The 17872-nt window shown below is 33.5% G+C and overlaps 1 protein-coding gene across 6 annotated transcripts in view; it reads left to right on the top strand.

The window, feature by feature from the left end:
• LOC143255378 (UTP--glucose-1-phosphate uridylyltransferase-like) overlaps window positions 1-17872 on the top strand; it is a 43872-nt gene that overhangs the window by 3657 nt on the left and 22343 nt on the right. For all 6 annotated transcript variants that reach the window (XM_076510979.1, XM_076510959.1, XM_076510951.1 and 3 more), the window contains exons 3-7: window positions 5102-5209; window positions 10147-10329; window positions 10420-10553; window positions 10741-10809; window positions 12632-12765. In XM_076510979.1, coding sequence (XP_076367094.1) covers window positions 5102-5209; window positions 10147-10329; window positions 10420-10553; window positions 10741-10809; window positions 12632-12765 — 628 coding nt within the window. The remainder of the gene's footprint in view (window positions 1-5101; window positions 5210-10146; window positions 10330-10419; window positions 10554-10740; window positions 10810-12631; window positions 12766-17872) is intronic.

Below are 17872 nucleotides of genomic sequence, written 5' to 3'. Positions count from 1 at the left end.
GAAAAGCTGGGAAAACATTTGACTGATTGAAGCAGTCTAAAAGTGATATTTTGACTTAAAAGGTCAAATTGTACAAGATTTTGACATATACAACATGTTATGTATACGCTATACAACTGTAGCACTGTGGTCATATAAAGAACTGACAAATCAACAAAATCGATTTAGGATTATCTGATAAAGTTCATATGAGCAAGGTTAGTACTGAGTGTTAGGCTTAACATTAGTGGCCTCAGTTGCAGTGTATTAGTATTAGGCCTAACATTAGTGTTGTTATCTGAGAACTGACATAACATTAGGCTTAAATACTGTAACTAGTTTAGTGTAAGTACATTAGAAATCCTACTGTAGCTTGGAGTAATGAAGTGGACTATTCCCAATTTGAGGCCTTTTGTTTTGAATTTACCTTCACATCCAGGCATAAAGATAATTTCAGATATGCTCATTTTGTTGATGTATGGTTTGTTGGCTCATCTAAAGCCCTCGGGTGAAAACTGAGCTCAGAGTTGAGGTTACAACTCATTCCTCAGATATTTGATTAGGATTAAGGTACCCTAGCCTAAGCTTAATGGGCCTAGTATTTAGTAGTTCAATGTGCAATACAGTTGGTTATATGTTATGTATGTGTACCAGTACAGAAAGGCTTGGTTTGTTTCAAATTTCGTGCAAAGCTACTTGAGGGCTATCTGCATTAGCCATACCTAATTTAACAGTGTTAGACAAAAGGGGAGGTAGTTAGTCATCACCACCCACTGCCAACTCTTGGGCTACCCTTTTACCAACGAATAGTGGGATTGACCGTAACATTGTAATGCCTTTGCAGCTGAAAGGGCAAACATGTTTAGTGTGATGGGGATTTGAACCCATGGCCCTCAGATTATGAGTTGAGTGCCTTATCCACCTGGTCATACAAGGTCGGTACAGAATGATCATTGTGTATATAGGCTACTACAGTATGTGTTTTTCATCACAAATTGTTTTGGAACACTTTTTGGCCCTCAATGGACTTGCATATTACCACTGACATTGCTTCTTGCATACAGCTACCACAGCAACAACCTTAATGAAACTTTGAATGACGGTGAACTAATTCTCCTAAAATGGATTGAAGCCAGTCTTGAATGGTTTTCAACCAATCAGAATACAACAAATCAATAAAGGAAATTATGAATTCATGTTTGTGCTGATGAACCTTGATCCTAGGATAACTTTTTGACAATCTTTGTCTAATGTTGACCTAAAGTTTAGTATGTTTGGCTATCTTACTAACATTTTTTCTTTATGAATTTCAGTGTTTTTCTAGTCATTATAACTATATATTATCCATATTCTTTTGTTTATTTTTATTTTTGTATTTTTCTGACTGCAAGTTGAAACATGTTCAATTAAGTGGTGCATAAAAGAGAAACCTGCCAAAAAATAACCAATAAAAGGCTTTGGATTTAGTGGCCAAGACCGGAAAGCTGCTTTATTTTTTCACTTAACTTGCACAACATGATCATCCAAATCAAAATTCATCTCTACCATCAGAAGTCATTTGTACTGCATCTGACTCTGAAAGATTGAAGTTGAACCAAGCTCCACACCTAGAAGTACCACTTTGTCCACTTCAAAGTCAGAACATCATAATGATGAAGGGTTACAGGTTGGCTCAACTGGTACACGTCTCACAACTGATTTCACTTTGCCTATAAATTTTCCTGATATCTCTGGTGTTAATGTTGATGCAAGTTGCTCTACAAGACAGTCTGAAGTTGAAATAAATTGCTGAAAATGAAAATCTACTGGACTGTAGTAAAATGCTTCAGTCTACAAAAGATGAAGAAATTAAAGCAAAAGATCCAGGGTGGTGGCTCAATTTCTCTGCTGATGATGTGGCTTATTGGATTGCTTGTGGACTTGCTGATTGTCAACACCACAATAGGCCAGTTGACAAATCTTGCCAGACTTTCAGTAGTGGCAAGCCAATGGGATACTGTTCACAAAAACATTTCTTTGGGGTAAAAGCCAATGGTGAGCAATACAAGAGTGGTTATTGTATTTACCATCAACCAGGTCAATTTACTGCTTTGTTTGTAAATGTTTTGCCCCTAAATTTTTCTTGTGTTTTGTTTAAAGAGAAGGGTTCAATGACTGGTTAAATACTATTGTAATTGATCATCATGAAAGAAGCACTACTCAGAGTTGTTCAGAAGGTCCACGCATTCATTGTTGATGAAGTAACTTCTGGTTATTTTACCTTGTCAGTTAACTTGATGCCATATCTATTACATATAGATCATTTAAGTGTTGTGCTTTGATACTTAAAAGATGAGCAGCCTGTTGAGCACTTTTTAACTTTTCTGGAATGGAAAAGGCATACCTGTGAGGAAATGGCAATCAGGTATTGCAGTACTTGCACAAATTTTGCAAACTTAATTTTTCAAAATTTAGAGGTCAGTCTTATAACAATGCTGCTAAAATGTTTGGGCATTATAAGAAGATGCTGCAAAAGATTTTAGAAGAAATTAGAATGCTGTTTATGTGCCCTGTGTAGCCCATTCACCAAATCTGGTAGGCCAAAGTGCTATTGACTGCTGAAGTGGCAGTTAATTTTTTCTCTATAATGCATTTGCTCTATACATTTTTTTTTGCCTCAACCAGTAAGTGGAAAATTCTTAAAAGCTTGTCTTGGAAATGAAAGTGTATAAAAAAAATCCCTCTGATACCAAATGAGGAGGCACATGCTATAGCAACAAGAGCAATTTTGAAGTCTTTCTTTAAGATTTTGGAAGCTATAGAATGTATAGCTAAAGACCAGTCACAAAAGGGAGACACTAGAAGAGAAGCAGACAATATTGCAAATAAGATGCAAGGGCTAGAATTTTTTATGTTTCATGTGGGATGAGATTTTGCAAAAGTTTCATAAAGCAAGTCAAGTTCTGCAAAATGAGGGTGTGAAGTAAAAAACATGCAGATGTGTATGAGCCATTAGCTGACTGACTATGCAATTTGAAAGATTTGAAGCAGTTGCAAAGGAAATGCTACTAGATATTGATTACAATGTAGCTCAAACTTGCAAACGTGTCAAAAAGAAGGTACTGAATGATGGAAATGCACAAGAAATATAGCTAGATTGCCAGAGATAAATTTCATATCACCACCTCCTACACAATTGTCGACAAACTAGAAACCCAGATGAGGAGAAGAGGAGAGGTGAACAAAGAAATAACAAACAGGTTTTCTTTCCTAAGTGATGTACCAAATGATGTCACTTTATCTGCTGAAACTGAAAGGTACTCTGTGTTCCCAAAAACTAATTGATGCTTATTCAGGGGACTTTGACACTAATCTCTATGATGAGCTTCAATAGTTTCACTCGTACGTGCACCATAAGTTCAGTGCACCAAAAACTGTAAAAATCAGATTCAGTCATGTTGTACTTTATAAAACAACTTCAGAAGACAAAATTGATTGTGCATTTTAAAATATACATAGTGCATTGCATATATTTTTAACAGAAATGATCACAAATTGCATGGTCGAGTGTTCATTTTCTTAACTCGATCATATTAAAAATCCCAGCAGAACAACTATGCGACAAGGCAGGCAGGATACCTTGTCTCTGCTAAGTATAGGAGGAAATTTGTTATGCCAAATTAGTTTTGAGGACTTGATCAAAGACTTTACAGCTTAAAAAATCTAGAAGAAAACTTTTTAAAATTTAAATAAATATTAAGGTGTAAGTAAATAATTTGTTTACAGGGTTTTAAGTTCAAATTGAAAAATTGTTAGCATCAAAATGAGATTTTTTTTTTAATAAAGGGTTTTGAGTAAATTTTTTATTTTTGTGAATATCAAAGTGAAAATAAATATACACTAAAAATAATTCTTTTTAATTATCATTAATCAAAGAAGTGATTTCCCTCATCATTTCTAAATAAAAGGTCTCAGTCATTGTTTGATTTTGATCTATGCGTAATCTGTTAAATAAATAAAATAAGTTTTTATTTCATAAAGTTGTGGAATCTGACCTGGAAGAAACCTGAAGAAGTGTTATAAATTTTCAAACTTTTATTTAACTTTCAGCACTTATTGAGTCTTAATGTCTTGTTAGTTAAGCAATGGAGAGGTTATGTTGGACTATGCTTTGGGCATCATTTGCTTTTAATCTGGCCCTGTCTTTGGGCATAGACAATCAAAAATCCACTTTTTCAACTTTTAACCTATAATATGACAGTTATTGTAGAATATATATAAATTTTTTTTATTGCAACATTTAACTGTGATGTAAAATTAACTTTTACATTGTAATCGTGAAAAAAAGAAGTAAGAAAACTTGTATTACACAAATTAAACATTTCTTGTGTTTTATAGTACCAACTAACCAACGTACACTGCTTTCCCCAAAACCTGTGTAATTAAAATAATAATATATTTCAAGGGCTATTGAGATCATTTAACTAATTTTCAAAGTTCTTAATATTCAGCTTAAGCCTCATGAGATAACCATTACCATATAGACTAGTTATAATGAAAAATTAATTTATCTGGAATTACACCTGACCTCTACCAAATTTCATCAAATATATGTAATTAATTGATGTAATCCATTATATCAAACTTACCAATGTGCAATAAAATTCCAATTAAAAGTGGCTGCTGTCACAGAAGTAATGTCTCCAGTTATTTCAACAATCCAAGTGATCAAAATATTACCATTTTTAATTATCATTATTATTTTGTATTAATTAAAAATAGTTTTAGCTTAATTGGTTAGTGTCATAACTCATGAAAATAATCAACTAATTAAAATTAGTGTTTCTTGATTATTAATGTTTTAGATTATTCCAACTTTATCAGACTTGAGGCTAGTTTGTTGAATGTAATTGATTAGCAACTTACATTAATTGCACAATTCTTATTATGATAGTTTACTCTAATGTGAAATATTTCAAATGATTATAAAAATTTGTGGTTTTAAATGGGGAATTATAAATATGCTAATGCATGTGAAATTTGAATATGTTCTATTTTGTCAGGAAAACTTAGTAAAGGATATTGTAAAAGTTGAAAAAAAAAGCTATCCTTATTAAAGTTCAAAATTATTTTTCTTGACTAGAAAGTTGAAGTGGAGTTCAGAGGTTTTCAGAAGCTTTTCCTGAAGTATCTGCAAGGAGTGGGATCTTCTGTTGAATGGGAGAAACTTGAGAAACCACCAGGTGATTCTGTAAGTGGAAATTAGCCTTATATTGTGTGTGTCTATCTAAGTAAGTGTCAACTGTACTTTGATAGAAGTTTTTTCTAAATATATGCAGTTTATGTAAAATAATTTATATCTAAGATACAAGCAGTAGGAGTTAATCTTGCTATGAAGTATAAGGATGAGACAATGAAATGTAGTAAAGATTGTTTATGTACTCATTGTTTAAATAATTTCAACAGCTAAGTTGCAAGATAATTTTTATACACTTCAGAGTTTTTGAAAATTGATTAATTGATGTATTTCATTTCGGACATTTTTGTTGATTATATATTGGTATGAAATATGTAAAGTTCATTTAGAAAAGTTGATGTTTTCCACACATGGACTTTCTGTCAATATTATCGTCACTGCATGATTATAAGGTAGTGGAAAAGTAAATGTAGATTAAAAGTATATTTGAATGCAATAAGGCATTGTTTTTTGAGTTTAAGTTATGCTAAGTTATTCTAATATAAGCAAAACAATAAAACTTGTGTTTAGCAAAATAATGCATGGGAGATATCTTTAGCTACTGGGACCCTATCACAGAGAAATTGTACTGATAAATAAAGAGATATGCCATAAACCTCTACAGTAAGAAGTCTGATGGTCATGTTACACATGCTGAAAAGCAATAAAACATTTGGTAAAACTTGCAAGTTCATAGGGAATAGTTCATTGGTGGAAAAATGTATGTGCTTTAATCCTAACAAGATGGATAAGAGTCAGAGGATATGTCATCCTATTTGTAGACTTAAATTTAACATTTAAGCTTATTTTTTAGATGTATGCTAGTATTTGTTCTTTGCCCATTTAATCATTAGTTTGATTTTTTGGTTTTCCTCGCTTACTGCAGTCTTTTTATATAAAAATCTCACTCAATTGCTTTTGGTGATAATTGTCTTGTGATACTATCCATCTGTGATAATGCGTTCTGTATCTAGATATTGTATATAAGCACTTCATTCAAATAATTTTATCACTTTATTGTTTTGTGACAGAGCACCTTCTCTACCAATTCCAGCCATTTTAAATATATAATGAAAGAGTTAAATGTTCTATGAAAACAAAGGAGGTTGCTTTGTAATGAGGAATTTTGATTTGTTTTTCTTCTCTTGGTTGTTTGAGTGTGTGATGTTTTGGGCTTTTTCCTGATAGCTTTTAAGCTTGCAACTTACTTGATAGTTTAAAGGTTTGGAAGCACATTTGTGTTTTTATTCTCTATGTATAAGTACTGTGAATCATGATGGAAAATTTAATCAGTGATGATGAGAAAACCCACGTGTAGAAAAAATATATATTTGTAAAAACGGCTGGTTTGGGTTGAGAAAATTTTTATGTAGAGGAGCAAACAATGTTTTGACCTTCAGTCATCGTGAGGTTCACAAAGAAAGAGGTACTGACCAATAACTGACAACATGTTTGAAGGGGGTTGTGTAACTGAGTGTAGCAATGTCGAGGGCATGCTTAAATGTTTGATTATATTTATTAATATTGGTATAAAGGTGTTCATTTGTATTGGTTTATTTTAAGCTTGTTGTTGTATAAGTAAGGCTTCTTTAATTTTGCATTTGTTTCTTTATTTAGTATTTGGGTGTTTTTCTATGGTTATGTTGCATTTGTTCGATTTTGCAGTGTTCAAAAACATGTAAACGTGACTGTTTCTGTTCTTTGAATCTGGTTTCCATTTTTTTTTACTTGTTTTTCCAATATAGAAGTTGTGGTAGTTATCACATTGTATTTTATAAATAATGTTGATGTTCATCAATGTAGTTTTTACATAGTATAGACATTAGTTTTGTGCCTGGTTTTTTAATACATTTAGTATTAATTGGAATTTCATATTTTTGTTACCAGTTTTTGCCAAATGTTGGTTATTTTTCTGTTGATGTAGGAAATATATGGTTTCGTGGTTTTTTTATTCATGAGCTGTATTTACTTTAGTTGGTTGATTTTGCTTTCTGTCTAGGTGTGTGCGTATAATGTTTTCTACGGTTTGTGGGAAAACTTATTGATGTTGATGAAGTATTGTTTTATTTTGTTTAATTCATTGTTAATTTTATCTGGTGAGCATGGTTTTATGGCTGTGTTTATTTGGTTTCTTAGCATGTTGCGTTTTTGTTTCATGTGCTGAGTCCCAAGGAATGTATAGTCCAGTATAGGTGATATTTTTCAATGGATATCTGTTTAAAATTGTGTATCGGTTCTTGTAATTTTGAGGTTAAGAAAGGATATTTGATTGCTTTCTTCCTGTTCACTTGTGAAGTTAATGTTGGGATGTATAGAGTTAATGTGATTGAAAAAAAGTAAGTGTGTGTTCTATAGATGTGAGGCAACAGAACAATACTTCATCAACATCAATAAGTTTCCTCCACAAACTGTAGAAAATATTATACGCACACACCCAGAGAGAAAGCAAAATCAACCAACTAAAGTAAATACAGCTCACGAATCAAAAAACCACGAAACCATATACTGGTGTATACCATATATTCCTGACATCAGCAAACAAATAACCAACATTTGGCAAAAATTAGTCACAAAATATGACATTCCAGTTAATACCAAATTTATTCAAAAACCAGGCACAAAACTGAGGTCTATACTATGTAAAAACTACACTGACGAAGACCACACCAACATTATTATAAAATACAATGTGATAACTGCCACGACTTGTATATCAGAGAAACAAGTAGAAAGATGGAAACCAGATTCAAAGAACATAAAAGGTCGCCTTTACACGTTTTCGAACACTGTAAGTCAAATAAACACAACATAACCATAGAAAATACTCAAATACCTAAATAAAGAAACAAACAAATGCAAAAGTAAAGAAGCCTTACTTATACAACAAGTTAAGCCCAAATAAACTAATACAAAGGAACACCTTTATATCTATATTAAAATATAATATAATAAAAAATAAATAATATAAAATTGTATATTCAACATCTGAGCCTGCCCTCTACATTCCAACACTCATTACACAACCCCTTTCAAACATGTGGTCAGCTTCCAGTCAGTTACTTCTCTCTTTCTTTGTGCTATACCACTGCGTTTTTAAAGAAGGGAAGGTTCTTAGAATTACACAGTATGACCTTGTTTGATATTGACAGTGTCAAAGTAAGGAAAGACCAGTGATTCATTGCTTTATATTCAGCAGTTTTCTACTTCAGCTGCTAACAATAGTTAAACATGGGAAATGGGTTTGAAAAGATTAGAAAAAACCTTCAAGAATTTTACTTTGAAACCTAGTGATCCACATGAATAAATGATAGTGCTATTCATTTTGTTTCCTCTGGTTTCTAAGTCAGCTTCTAACATCAAATTACTACATAAAAGAAGTGTGAAAAGGGGAGAAGCATAAACTTCTTGAACCTTTGCAGCCTGTATAACAATACTGTACATTGTTTTGCACATTGTAACCAGTATTCTGGTTATACAACCTGCAGAATCAAGTATAATATTACAGTAGACAAAATAACAAAACAATAAGTTTTAAGGAAAAGAGTTTCATTTAATTATAAGGTTATTTTTCATTTGTTTTCTTTATTATACTTTGCATTTTGGATAGTTAAAATTGTTACAAAATGTTATGAAAAAATCTTTAAAAAAAATCTTAATATGTAATTTGAAAACCTGATATTTTGTGTAAGAAAGCCTCATAATGTTTACCAATAGCCTGCAAACATTTTTGAAGATGTACATTATCAAAATTCATGGATTCTTTACAATCATGAGCTAGGGTTGATTCCACCCAGCCTGTATTTACAGGGTTAAAACTTTCAAAAATGCTTTGATTTCTTCTTCAAGAAGTTTTTGTGCCATACATTTGGATGTCTGTCCCATCTTAATGTGAACTTGCTTGTATCTTCAAATTCTCTTGCCAAGTTAATCTTCCTATTTGCTGTGACACCAAAGGAGCTGGAAGCGTGAACTTGTAAGCTACTAGCCCTGTGATTTTCATACAGTTCATATTTTCTTATACACATCTTGTATCCCTTCCTTAAAGCCACTAATACACTTTTGAGAAAAGTGCATGCACGTAATGATATGAAAGGGAGTTGACTTTTTTTTTTTTTTTCGTTTGTTTCAAATGGCAATAGTGCAACTAGCTTTTGATGTATAAATTACTTATACTTGGAAAGAATATAATACTCCTGTTACTGAGTGGAGAAAATCAGACAAGTATGGCTGCTGCTTTTCCTCATGAACTGGTTGTTAAGGTTAAAAATGTTTAAAGCAATATGAAGTGTTATACTTTTCTGGTTTTCTTTTTTGACACAACTTTTTCAGGACTTCCTAATGCTATGTTAATTTAAAATCTAATTATTTGTAGTTCCAAGTACTGAAACTTTTTTAATTAAAAACACCTTTATCTCAAAATAAGATTATTTCCTAAGAATAATTCAAGGTTATAAACTACATTTGAGCTGTCATTTTTTTATTAACCAAATACCTGTAATCTAGAATTATAGTTACATTTTATGAAAATCAACTAATTTTATAATTTTCAAGTGCTATCAATGAAATGCTTTCATACACTGTGACTTGTTTATAGTTTCAATAATGTTCACATTTGTCATTTAATCTACGTTTTTGAGCCTTTCAAATCCAAATATCACACAAATTCACCTTTTGAAGTACAGTGTGTTAAAATACAATTGTGTTAATACACAATAAGAATTGGAACTGTTGCAATAAATTTGTTTGCAGTTTTAGACTTGTGTACTTATTATGACAAAATAAAAAATATTATGAAGCAGTTAATTTTATCTCAATTGTATTTGATATTGTTTTTAAGATCAGAAATAAGTGAATGTCTAGCACTAAAATCTGTCTCAGTTAGTCATTATTATGTATGAAGGTTGCAACTTGGTAAAGTGTGTAGTAGTTTTGTTATTTCATATTTAATGTAGGTCAGGGAATATGACAGCCTTTCTAAACCATCACATGAGAAAATCAAGCCACTACTGGACAAGTTGGTGGTTGTGAAACTTAATGGAGGTTTGGGAACAAGCATGGGTTGTACAGGACCAAAATCTGTTATTCCTGTTCGCAGTGACCTCACATTTTTGGACCTCACTGTTCAGCAGATAGAGGTGAGTTTTGGTATAGCTTCCTTAGTCTCTCATATTTTACACTTATGAATCTCAAAGGAATTTTTATAAATATCCTTTTATTTCTTCTAGCATTTGAATAAAACCTATCATGTTGATATACCTTTAGTCCTGATGAACTCTTTTAATACAGATGAAGATACTCAGAAAGTCTTGAAGAAATATCGAGGATTTAAAATAAAGATTTATACATTCATGCAGAGCAGGTAAGGTCAAAAGTGTAAATAAGTTTAAATTTAGCAATGTCAATAGTAAACTATTCTGTTTTGTTCCTTTCCACAGTATTTGAATGTTTAATTTTGAACTTGTGATTCCTACCATGTTTTTCGAAGGCCATTATTTGATATGGATTTGAAAAGTTTTCTTTTGTTGCTTAATTTTTTATTATACCAGGTATCCACGCATTAACCGAGAAAGCATGTTACCTGTTCCTACATCTATTGAAAATGGTGATTCTGAGGCGTAAGTAATAATTGTATTGTTCATGTATTGTTTGATTAATTACATTTTTATATATTTTTGTGTATTTTTAAAAAGAAATTAAATTTATTGATATCTTAAGTGTGTAGTTGTCAGAAAAAAAGCTTTCTCATCAGTACTACAAATGTGTAATAATGAAGTCTTTTTTACTTAGCAATAGAAAAACAAATGAGTAAAAGTTTGTAATGTTGTTACAAAATACTACTAGAACTTATGCTAATCCTAAAGATAAAATTTATAAAAACTTAAAAACCACAGGAACTATTGAAATTGTGCATTTATACATTTATTTATGACTTAGAATTGCATTCAAAACTTAAACTAATTTGTAATCATTGTACACAAATGAACTGACATAAAAACATATATAGTACTAAAATTTGATTTATTAACTAAGTTTTAACTTCTTAATTTAATAAGTAAATATTTAAAATATTCAATTCATTCTGTTACAAGAAATGACATTTGTTCTCTAGGTATTGTCTTTTCTCTAATTTATTTACCTTTTTTCCAAGATGTATGGAAATTGTTCTTACTCAGGCAAATCATAATACTTGTAGTTTTTAATCTTATTTGGTCAGAGCCCTGCTCAACTGTCACCTCCTTTCTTTCATAATTGCAAATGGTTCTCTCTGTTTATACCATATTATTTATAATAATAATAGTAAGAAAAAAGAAAAAAGCTAAAGTTTCAATCTACCAAGGTAGATATTAGTATATTACATGTTTTTTATGCAGAGAATTGCCCATTTCATTTCCATTTCAAACTGGTGAGCTTAGTTGATTACAATACAACTTTTTTTTACAGTTATAAAACCAGTAAAATTATGATAGTTATAGAAAATTATTTGCTTTTTAGATGTTAGTCTGTGTTTTAGGTGCAATATTTAATTTAAAAATCATTTAGTGGGGTAATGTCAGAATATCCTTTAAAAAAGTATTAAGTTTCATTGAAAGTAAAACCTGGGAAAATAGTATTTCTAATTTTACATGTATATTCTTTTGTTATTATAAACATAAGTACAATTTGGAAAAAATAAAATAAAAAATAAAACTTAACTTATAGAAAGTTAAATTAAAAAATAAATTATACAACGGTAACTTGTGCATTACATAATTTGATAGGATAGCACAAGTTACTTGTGATCTGAGTGGCAGGATTATGTTAGATGTGGTCCAAGAGGCAATAAAACAATAAAATTTAGGTAAAACATCTATACTGTTACTAGCTTTGACTTATTTAGGATTAACAAATTTTGTGTTGTAAATTGAAATCATTCTAGAAAAAAGAAGGTAATTTAAATTTATTTTAATATTTTTTCATGGTGGTTATGAGATTGGTTAAATTGACTGAACATGTATAGGGTTAAGGTAGAGAAAATAATTGGTAAAATATACAGTCTTACTGAAAACATTTGAAATTTATGAAGTTTTAAAGATTAGGTAAATTAAAGTTTTAGGATAAAGATAATTATTTCTAATCTTAACATGAAAGTAAGTTTTAGCTTACAGCACTCAATACTTTGACCTCATATATTTGATGTAATTTTCAGTGAAAGTACTTTTATTAAAAACTTTTTGTTACAAATGATTTGTAAAACCTGTTGATGGCTAGCAAAGTTTCATGAAGTTCAAACATTAAGTCATTATATAGAAACTCTAAAGGTTAATTTGGGGTCAATATTTTTCTTGAATCAACTGAGTCTGTAGAAAGAGCAAGAGTTAATTAAGCAGTTTCAGGTAATACCTCGGCAGGTAATTGTATTTCACAAATCGTTTAAGTTGAATATTTGTCTCATTACAGATGGTATCCACCAGGCCATGGAGACTTTTACGAATCTTTTCAGAATTCTGGATTACTTGAAGAGTTTCTCCAGCGAGGAAAAGAAGTTTGTTTTGTTTCTAATATTGACAATCTTGGAGCTACAGTTGATCTCAGTATCCTTACTTTAACTTCCAAGTTTTTAAGCACTAAAATATTTGTTTAGTCTTGATATTATTAATCCAATTACTGAGAAACTATTGGCAACATTATCCAATGTATTTCTGTTATAGTTGACAAGAGTTAATTATTAATTCAGTTCTGGGACAAAGTATAAGGTAACTTAAGTTGTCATGAATGGTAGGAAAAGAAGTGTTTTAAATTGTAATAAATATTTAGCAAGACTTTCTGTAACCATAACGCTGACAACATCAATCAGGTAAGGATGCTACTAATTATTTGAGACTTCTTCCCAATTTTACTGTACAGTTTCTCAGAGTTGTGATGATTAGTTATATGCATCCTCTGTTTTAAATATTATATTTCATCTGGTGACACAAATTTGCAATTGGTTTACTAGGACTAGTTGGGCATTTGACAATTTTTATATACCCAGTCTCTTCCTTGTTTTCCAAATACTTCACATTCACATAGTATGTTTTGGGTACTTAATCTTGAGCATTTCAAATCTAGAACCAATTAAGTTATCTGTTGGATGTGGCATGACATAACAAATTAGGACCTAGTACTGCTCCTTTTTCCCTTCATAACCTCTCGGTGTGAATTCCTGTAGGTGGTGAGGGGATCTCTCATGGAAGGTTCTGTTTTTTCAGTTTATCTCCTCTGGGATCTAAACATCCACTCATGTGTTTGCTGTGCATGATGACCTGTAAAGGGGAGGAAAAGATTCTGGTCGTTGAGGGACCCAAATCTAACGCACCACTTTGGCCTTGAATTTCTGTAGATGGGCAGCCTTGGAGTAGCCCCCCCAACATTTCATCAGCTGGTTCATATGGGCTAGGGTCAACCAAGTACCAATGTTGGATGTTCTCAACAGGTGTTGTGGACATTGTATTTGATGCTGGTGTGTGGGTATAGTGCTCATGAAACCCTGGCATTGCTACAGTGTCCTTGTTTGGCATTGAAATGCATCTCCTCATAAGGTTTCATGGTGAATGGGGTCAGTGGGCACCAAAATATCCTTTTTTCTATTATGGATCTTCCAAATAGAAACAAATAGTGAAAAAACAGTCCATAGGTAAACGACCAGGTCTTGAAGATTCTGAGCAGCAATCTTCAACATCTGTAACACCTGTTGTATCTCATTTTCTTATCCTACATTCTCTTTCAGACAAACCTTTAGGGCAAATGTCTCCCTTTTTTCATTAAGAATGGACAAGAGGGACTTGCTGGCTCTCCAACATCAGTAAAAAAGCTTTATTGTGGTGACAAATTGGTGGAAACATCTACATCTCAACACAGTGAACTCTTGCATTCAAAGGCAATTAGGGATATACCTATTGGGGTTACACCTCATGCTACTTTCAATTCATCATGAGAAGTTATTGTTGAGAAGGATTTGAAGAATATTACCGAGTCAGAGATTCTTCCTGGTTTCTCCACCCAAGGAGTATCTGCAGTGAGGCATATTTTCACTCGCAAAGATGGAGTTATGATGCTGACCAGTATCTTCATTCTGACATTTACATCACCACGTCCACCTGCCACCATCAAGGCATATTAACTTAATTGCAGGGTACGGCCATACATTCCAACCCTTCTCGGATGTTTCCATTGTCATGGTTTCTTGATGTGTGCTCATTGCAGTGGCAAGGACTGTGATGCATAAGTGTGAAACGGATCCTCTTTGCATCAGTTGCAATAGCTCTCGTACGTACTACTTTCATTCTTGTCCTAAATGGTTGGAAATAAAAAAGGTGCAGCATTTGAAAATGATTGAACACATTACTTACCCTGAGGCTTGAAAGTTGCTGTTCACCACTTTATCTTGGATGTATGCTGCTGCACTTCATTCCACTACTACACTGGGATTGCAGATGGATTTCTGTGCCTCCAAAAAGATTCCTTTTCAAACCAAATAAAAATTCTTTTGATCTTCATGGTTAAAGTAGATGAATCAACTTCAACACCCATCTCTGTCCTTAACATGCATTCTAGCAAACTGCAAGATCCACTTTCATTGGTTCTTGGTATGGGTATTTCCATGGGTACATCTTCTCTCACCCCAAGTTTCAAAACGATCAATCGTTCACATCCTCATTTGCTGGAAACCTCTTCCACCAACAAAGACCTGGCCAACTGACACAGGGTAGGATCCATGTAGGTCAATAGACTCCCATGAATAAAGACAATAAAGAAAATGAGATGTGGTCGTAAACAGAAGGCTCTCCACCCAATTTACCCACACATAAATAAAAATGGCCACCTTGATACAGTGGAACTGTTGATGTTTACCTTCTAATCTGGATGACATCAAAGCACAGATTGCTTCCAACCATCCTATGTCTTTTAGCAGTTTACTTTGTACAGAAATAACAGGCTGTGTAATGGATGAGTGGTATTGCTCAATGTATTCCTAAAATCTCAACACATTTTACACAATATCCTTGTTCGTGGTGGAATCCTGCTTGCCCCATGGCACAGAAGGATCAAAAGTGGGCCTGGGATACTTTTCATAGGTATCCCACACTCTTGCACCATATTGCTTTCCAGCAGGCCAGTACACATGCTCAGTGGGTAAAATGTCAAAGCCAGAAGGATTCTTAAATTAAGTTCACAACCAGCATATCTTCTACCACTAATTCCAAAGTCATAAGAGACAAGATTCAAAAGTTCAGTTGGCAATATAATTCAGTTTGCCTCTAGATCTTGCTCTCTGATGGCCAGGAAGCTGCTGATACCTGGAGCATCACCGAAACTGTAGGTGAAAGCTTTTGCCAGGTATCTGGCACTTCTGCTTCTTCCTCCACCTTCTTAGTCATCAAGACTTGGGTAGAGCAATCACCTTTTTCATTTCAAGCAAAATGTCTCTGACTATAATCGTCTCTTTACACTGTTGGAACTCCAACTTGTCTTTTATTGGTGTGACAATACATCAGTCAGACCTGATAATGTATGCTACGAAATGCTGAGCCATCTATCTCCTGCTTCTCTTGCTATTCTTCTGATTGTTTTTAACTGGATCTGGCAGGAGAATATTTTTCCTGATGCCTGGCACCAGGCTATTGTCCTTCCTTTTTCTATGTTTGTGATGGATCCCAAGATTCCTTCAAACTACTGTGCAATTGCTTTGATGAGGTGTCTCTGTAAGCCCTTAGATAAGATGGTTAATGTTCTTCTTGTTTGGTTCCTTGAATTAAACAAACTCCTCTTCCTACTCAGTGTGGGTTCCAACAACAGCACTTCACCATGGTCCACCTGATTCGACTTGAAACTTCAATCGGAGAACCCTTTCTCAAACGACAACATCTTGTATCGATGTTCTTCGATATTGAAAAGGCTTATGATACAACAAGGTGGTATGGCATTTTGTTAGACATCCATTTATGTGGATTATGTGGCCATTTGCCCATTTTTATTAATTTTTTAATGGACAAGCAGTTGTATGTTTGTGTGGTTTCAACACTTTCCTGTTCTTTTCTACAGGAACTTGGGGTCCCTCAGGACTGTGTTTTGAGTGTCACCCTTTTCACTGTAAAGATTAATGCCATAACTGAACAACTCCCTCTTACCATTGCAAACGGGCTCTATGTCCATGACTTTTTTACATCTTATGTCAGTTGTCGAACATGAGATATATTGAGCAGCAGCTCTAGACTACCCTCAGTCATGCACTGAAATGGACCACAGCAAATGGTTTTAACTTCTCTCTCTCAAACTGTTTGCATGCACTTTTGCTGCCAATGGGGTATTCACCCTGATCCTGAACTCCTTATCTGTGAAGTTGTTATGCCTGTAATCCTTGACAAAGTTCTTGGGGCTTATCTTTGACTATAAGTTGAGCATTATATCACACATGAAGCAGCTATGAGTCAAATGTACAAGAGCAATGAACATCCTTTGTATCCTCTCTTCCAACAGTTGGGGAACAGATTGATGTTCTCTGCTAAAGATGTATTGCATTCTTATTTGATCAAAACTAGGCCATGAATCACAGGTCTATGGCTCTGCCAGGACCTTGGCCTTAAAGATGCTGGACTGCATTTGTCATCAGGGACTTTGGCTCTGCACCAAGGCTTTCCATGCTTCCCCGTTCAGAGATTATACACAGTCTCATGAACCTCCTCTCCACTTCTGCCATTTGCACTGTCTTCACTGTATGCTTCAAAACTTTGTTCCTTACCAAAATATCTCGCATGGGGTTGTGTTTTCCTTCCTTGGTGGTCCATGCTTTTTCAGTACAGACAATCTGCCATTGTTCCTTTTGGCCTTTATATCTAGATGTAGTTAAATGAATTGGGTCTGTCCTTGAATAACATTGCTGTATCCACTGGTCAGTCCATCTCACCATGGCTTATTACAATCCCCAAATGTGACCTACATTTAAGTGATCTGAGAAAAGCAGATACTCTCGATTGGAAATACTGTCTGTTATTTGCTGAACATCTTTCAAAGCATCTGTATAAATAGCAATGGAAGAATGGTTTGAAAGATGTTCAGCATAATAACAGACAGAAAAGCAGACACTCTTGATTGAAAATACTAAGACTGTGGGCTCTGCTGTGGTTTATTGTGGTTCAGTGGTTGCATGCAGAATCCCCTCTATAGCTTCTGAGTTCACTGCTGAACTGTATGCAATTTCTTTAGCCCTAGATCACATAGAAGCTAAGCAGTACTCAAATTGCACTATTTATACTGACCTGCTTAGTTCTTTTATTGGCCCTGGAATCTCTTCACGTAAATTCTCGCCCTGTTCTCATTGACATTCAAAACCCACTGGCACATTTCTTTATAACATCTACTACTACCCAGTTTTTCTGGACACCAAGCCACGTTGGTATTTGCTGGAATGGGCTCGCCGACACTGCAGTTAAATCTATGTGTCTTGGCACTATCACTGCTGTGCCTGTTCCATACATTCACTATGATCCCGTATTCAAGGCTCAGCTCTGTGCCAGTTGGCAGTCAACTTGGAGTAAGCAACATGAAAACAAGCTTTTCCAAATTAAACCATCTATTGGACTTTGACCATCTTGCTTCCATAAGGATCAGAAAGAGGAAGTTGTTCTAACTGGACTACACATTGGTCAGTTTTTTAACTCA

The sequence above is a fragment of the Tachypleus tridentatus genome, chromosome 1 (genome assembly GCF_004210375.1).
Source record: "Tachypleus tridentatus isolate NWPU-2018 chromosome 1, ASM421037v1, whole genome shotgun sequence".
Lineage (NCBI taxonomy): Eukaryota > Metazoa > Arthropoda > Merostomata > Xiphosura > Limulidae > Tachypleus > Tachypleus tridentatus.
The sequence above is the reverse complement of the archived record's forward strand: the minus strand, read 5'-3'. Positions and strand labels throughout refer to the sequence as shown.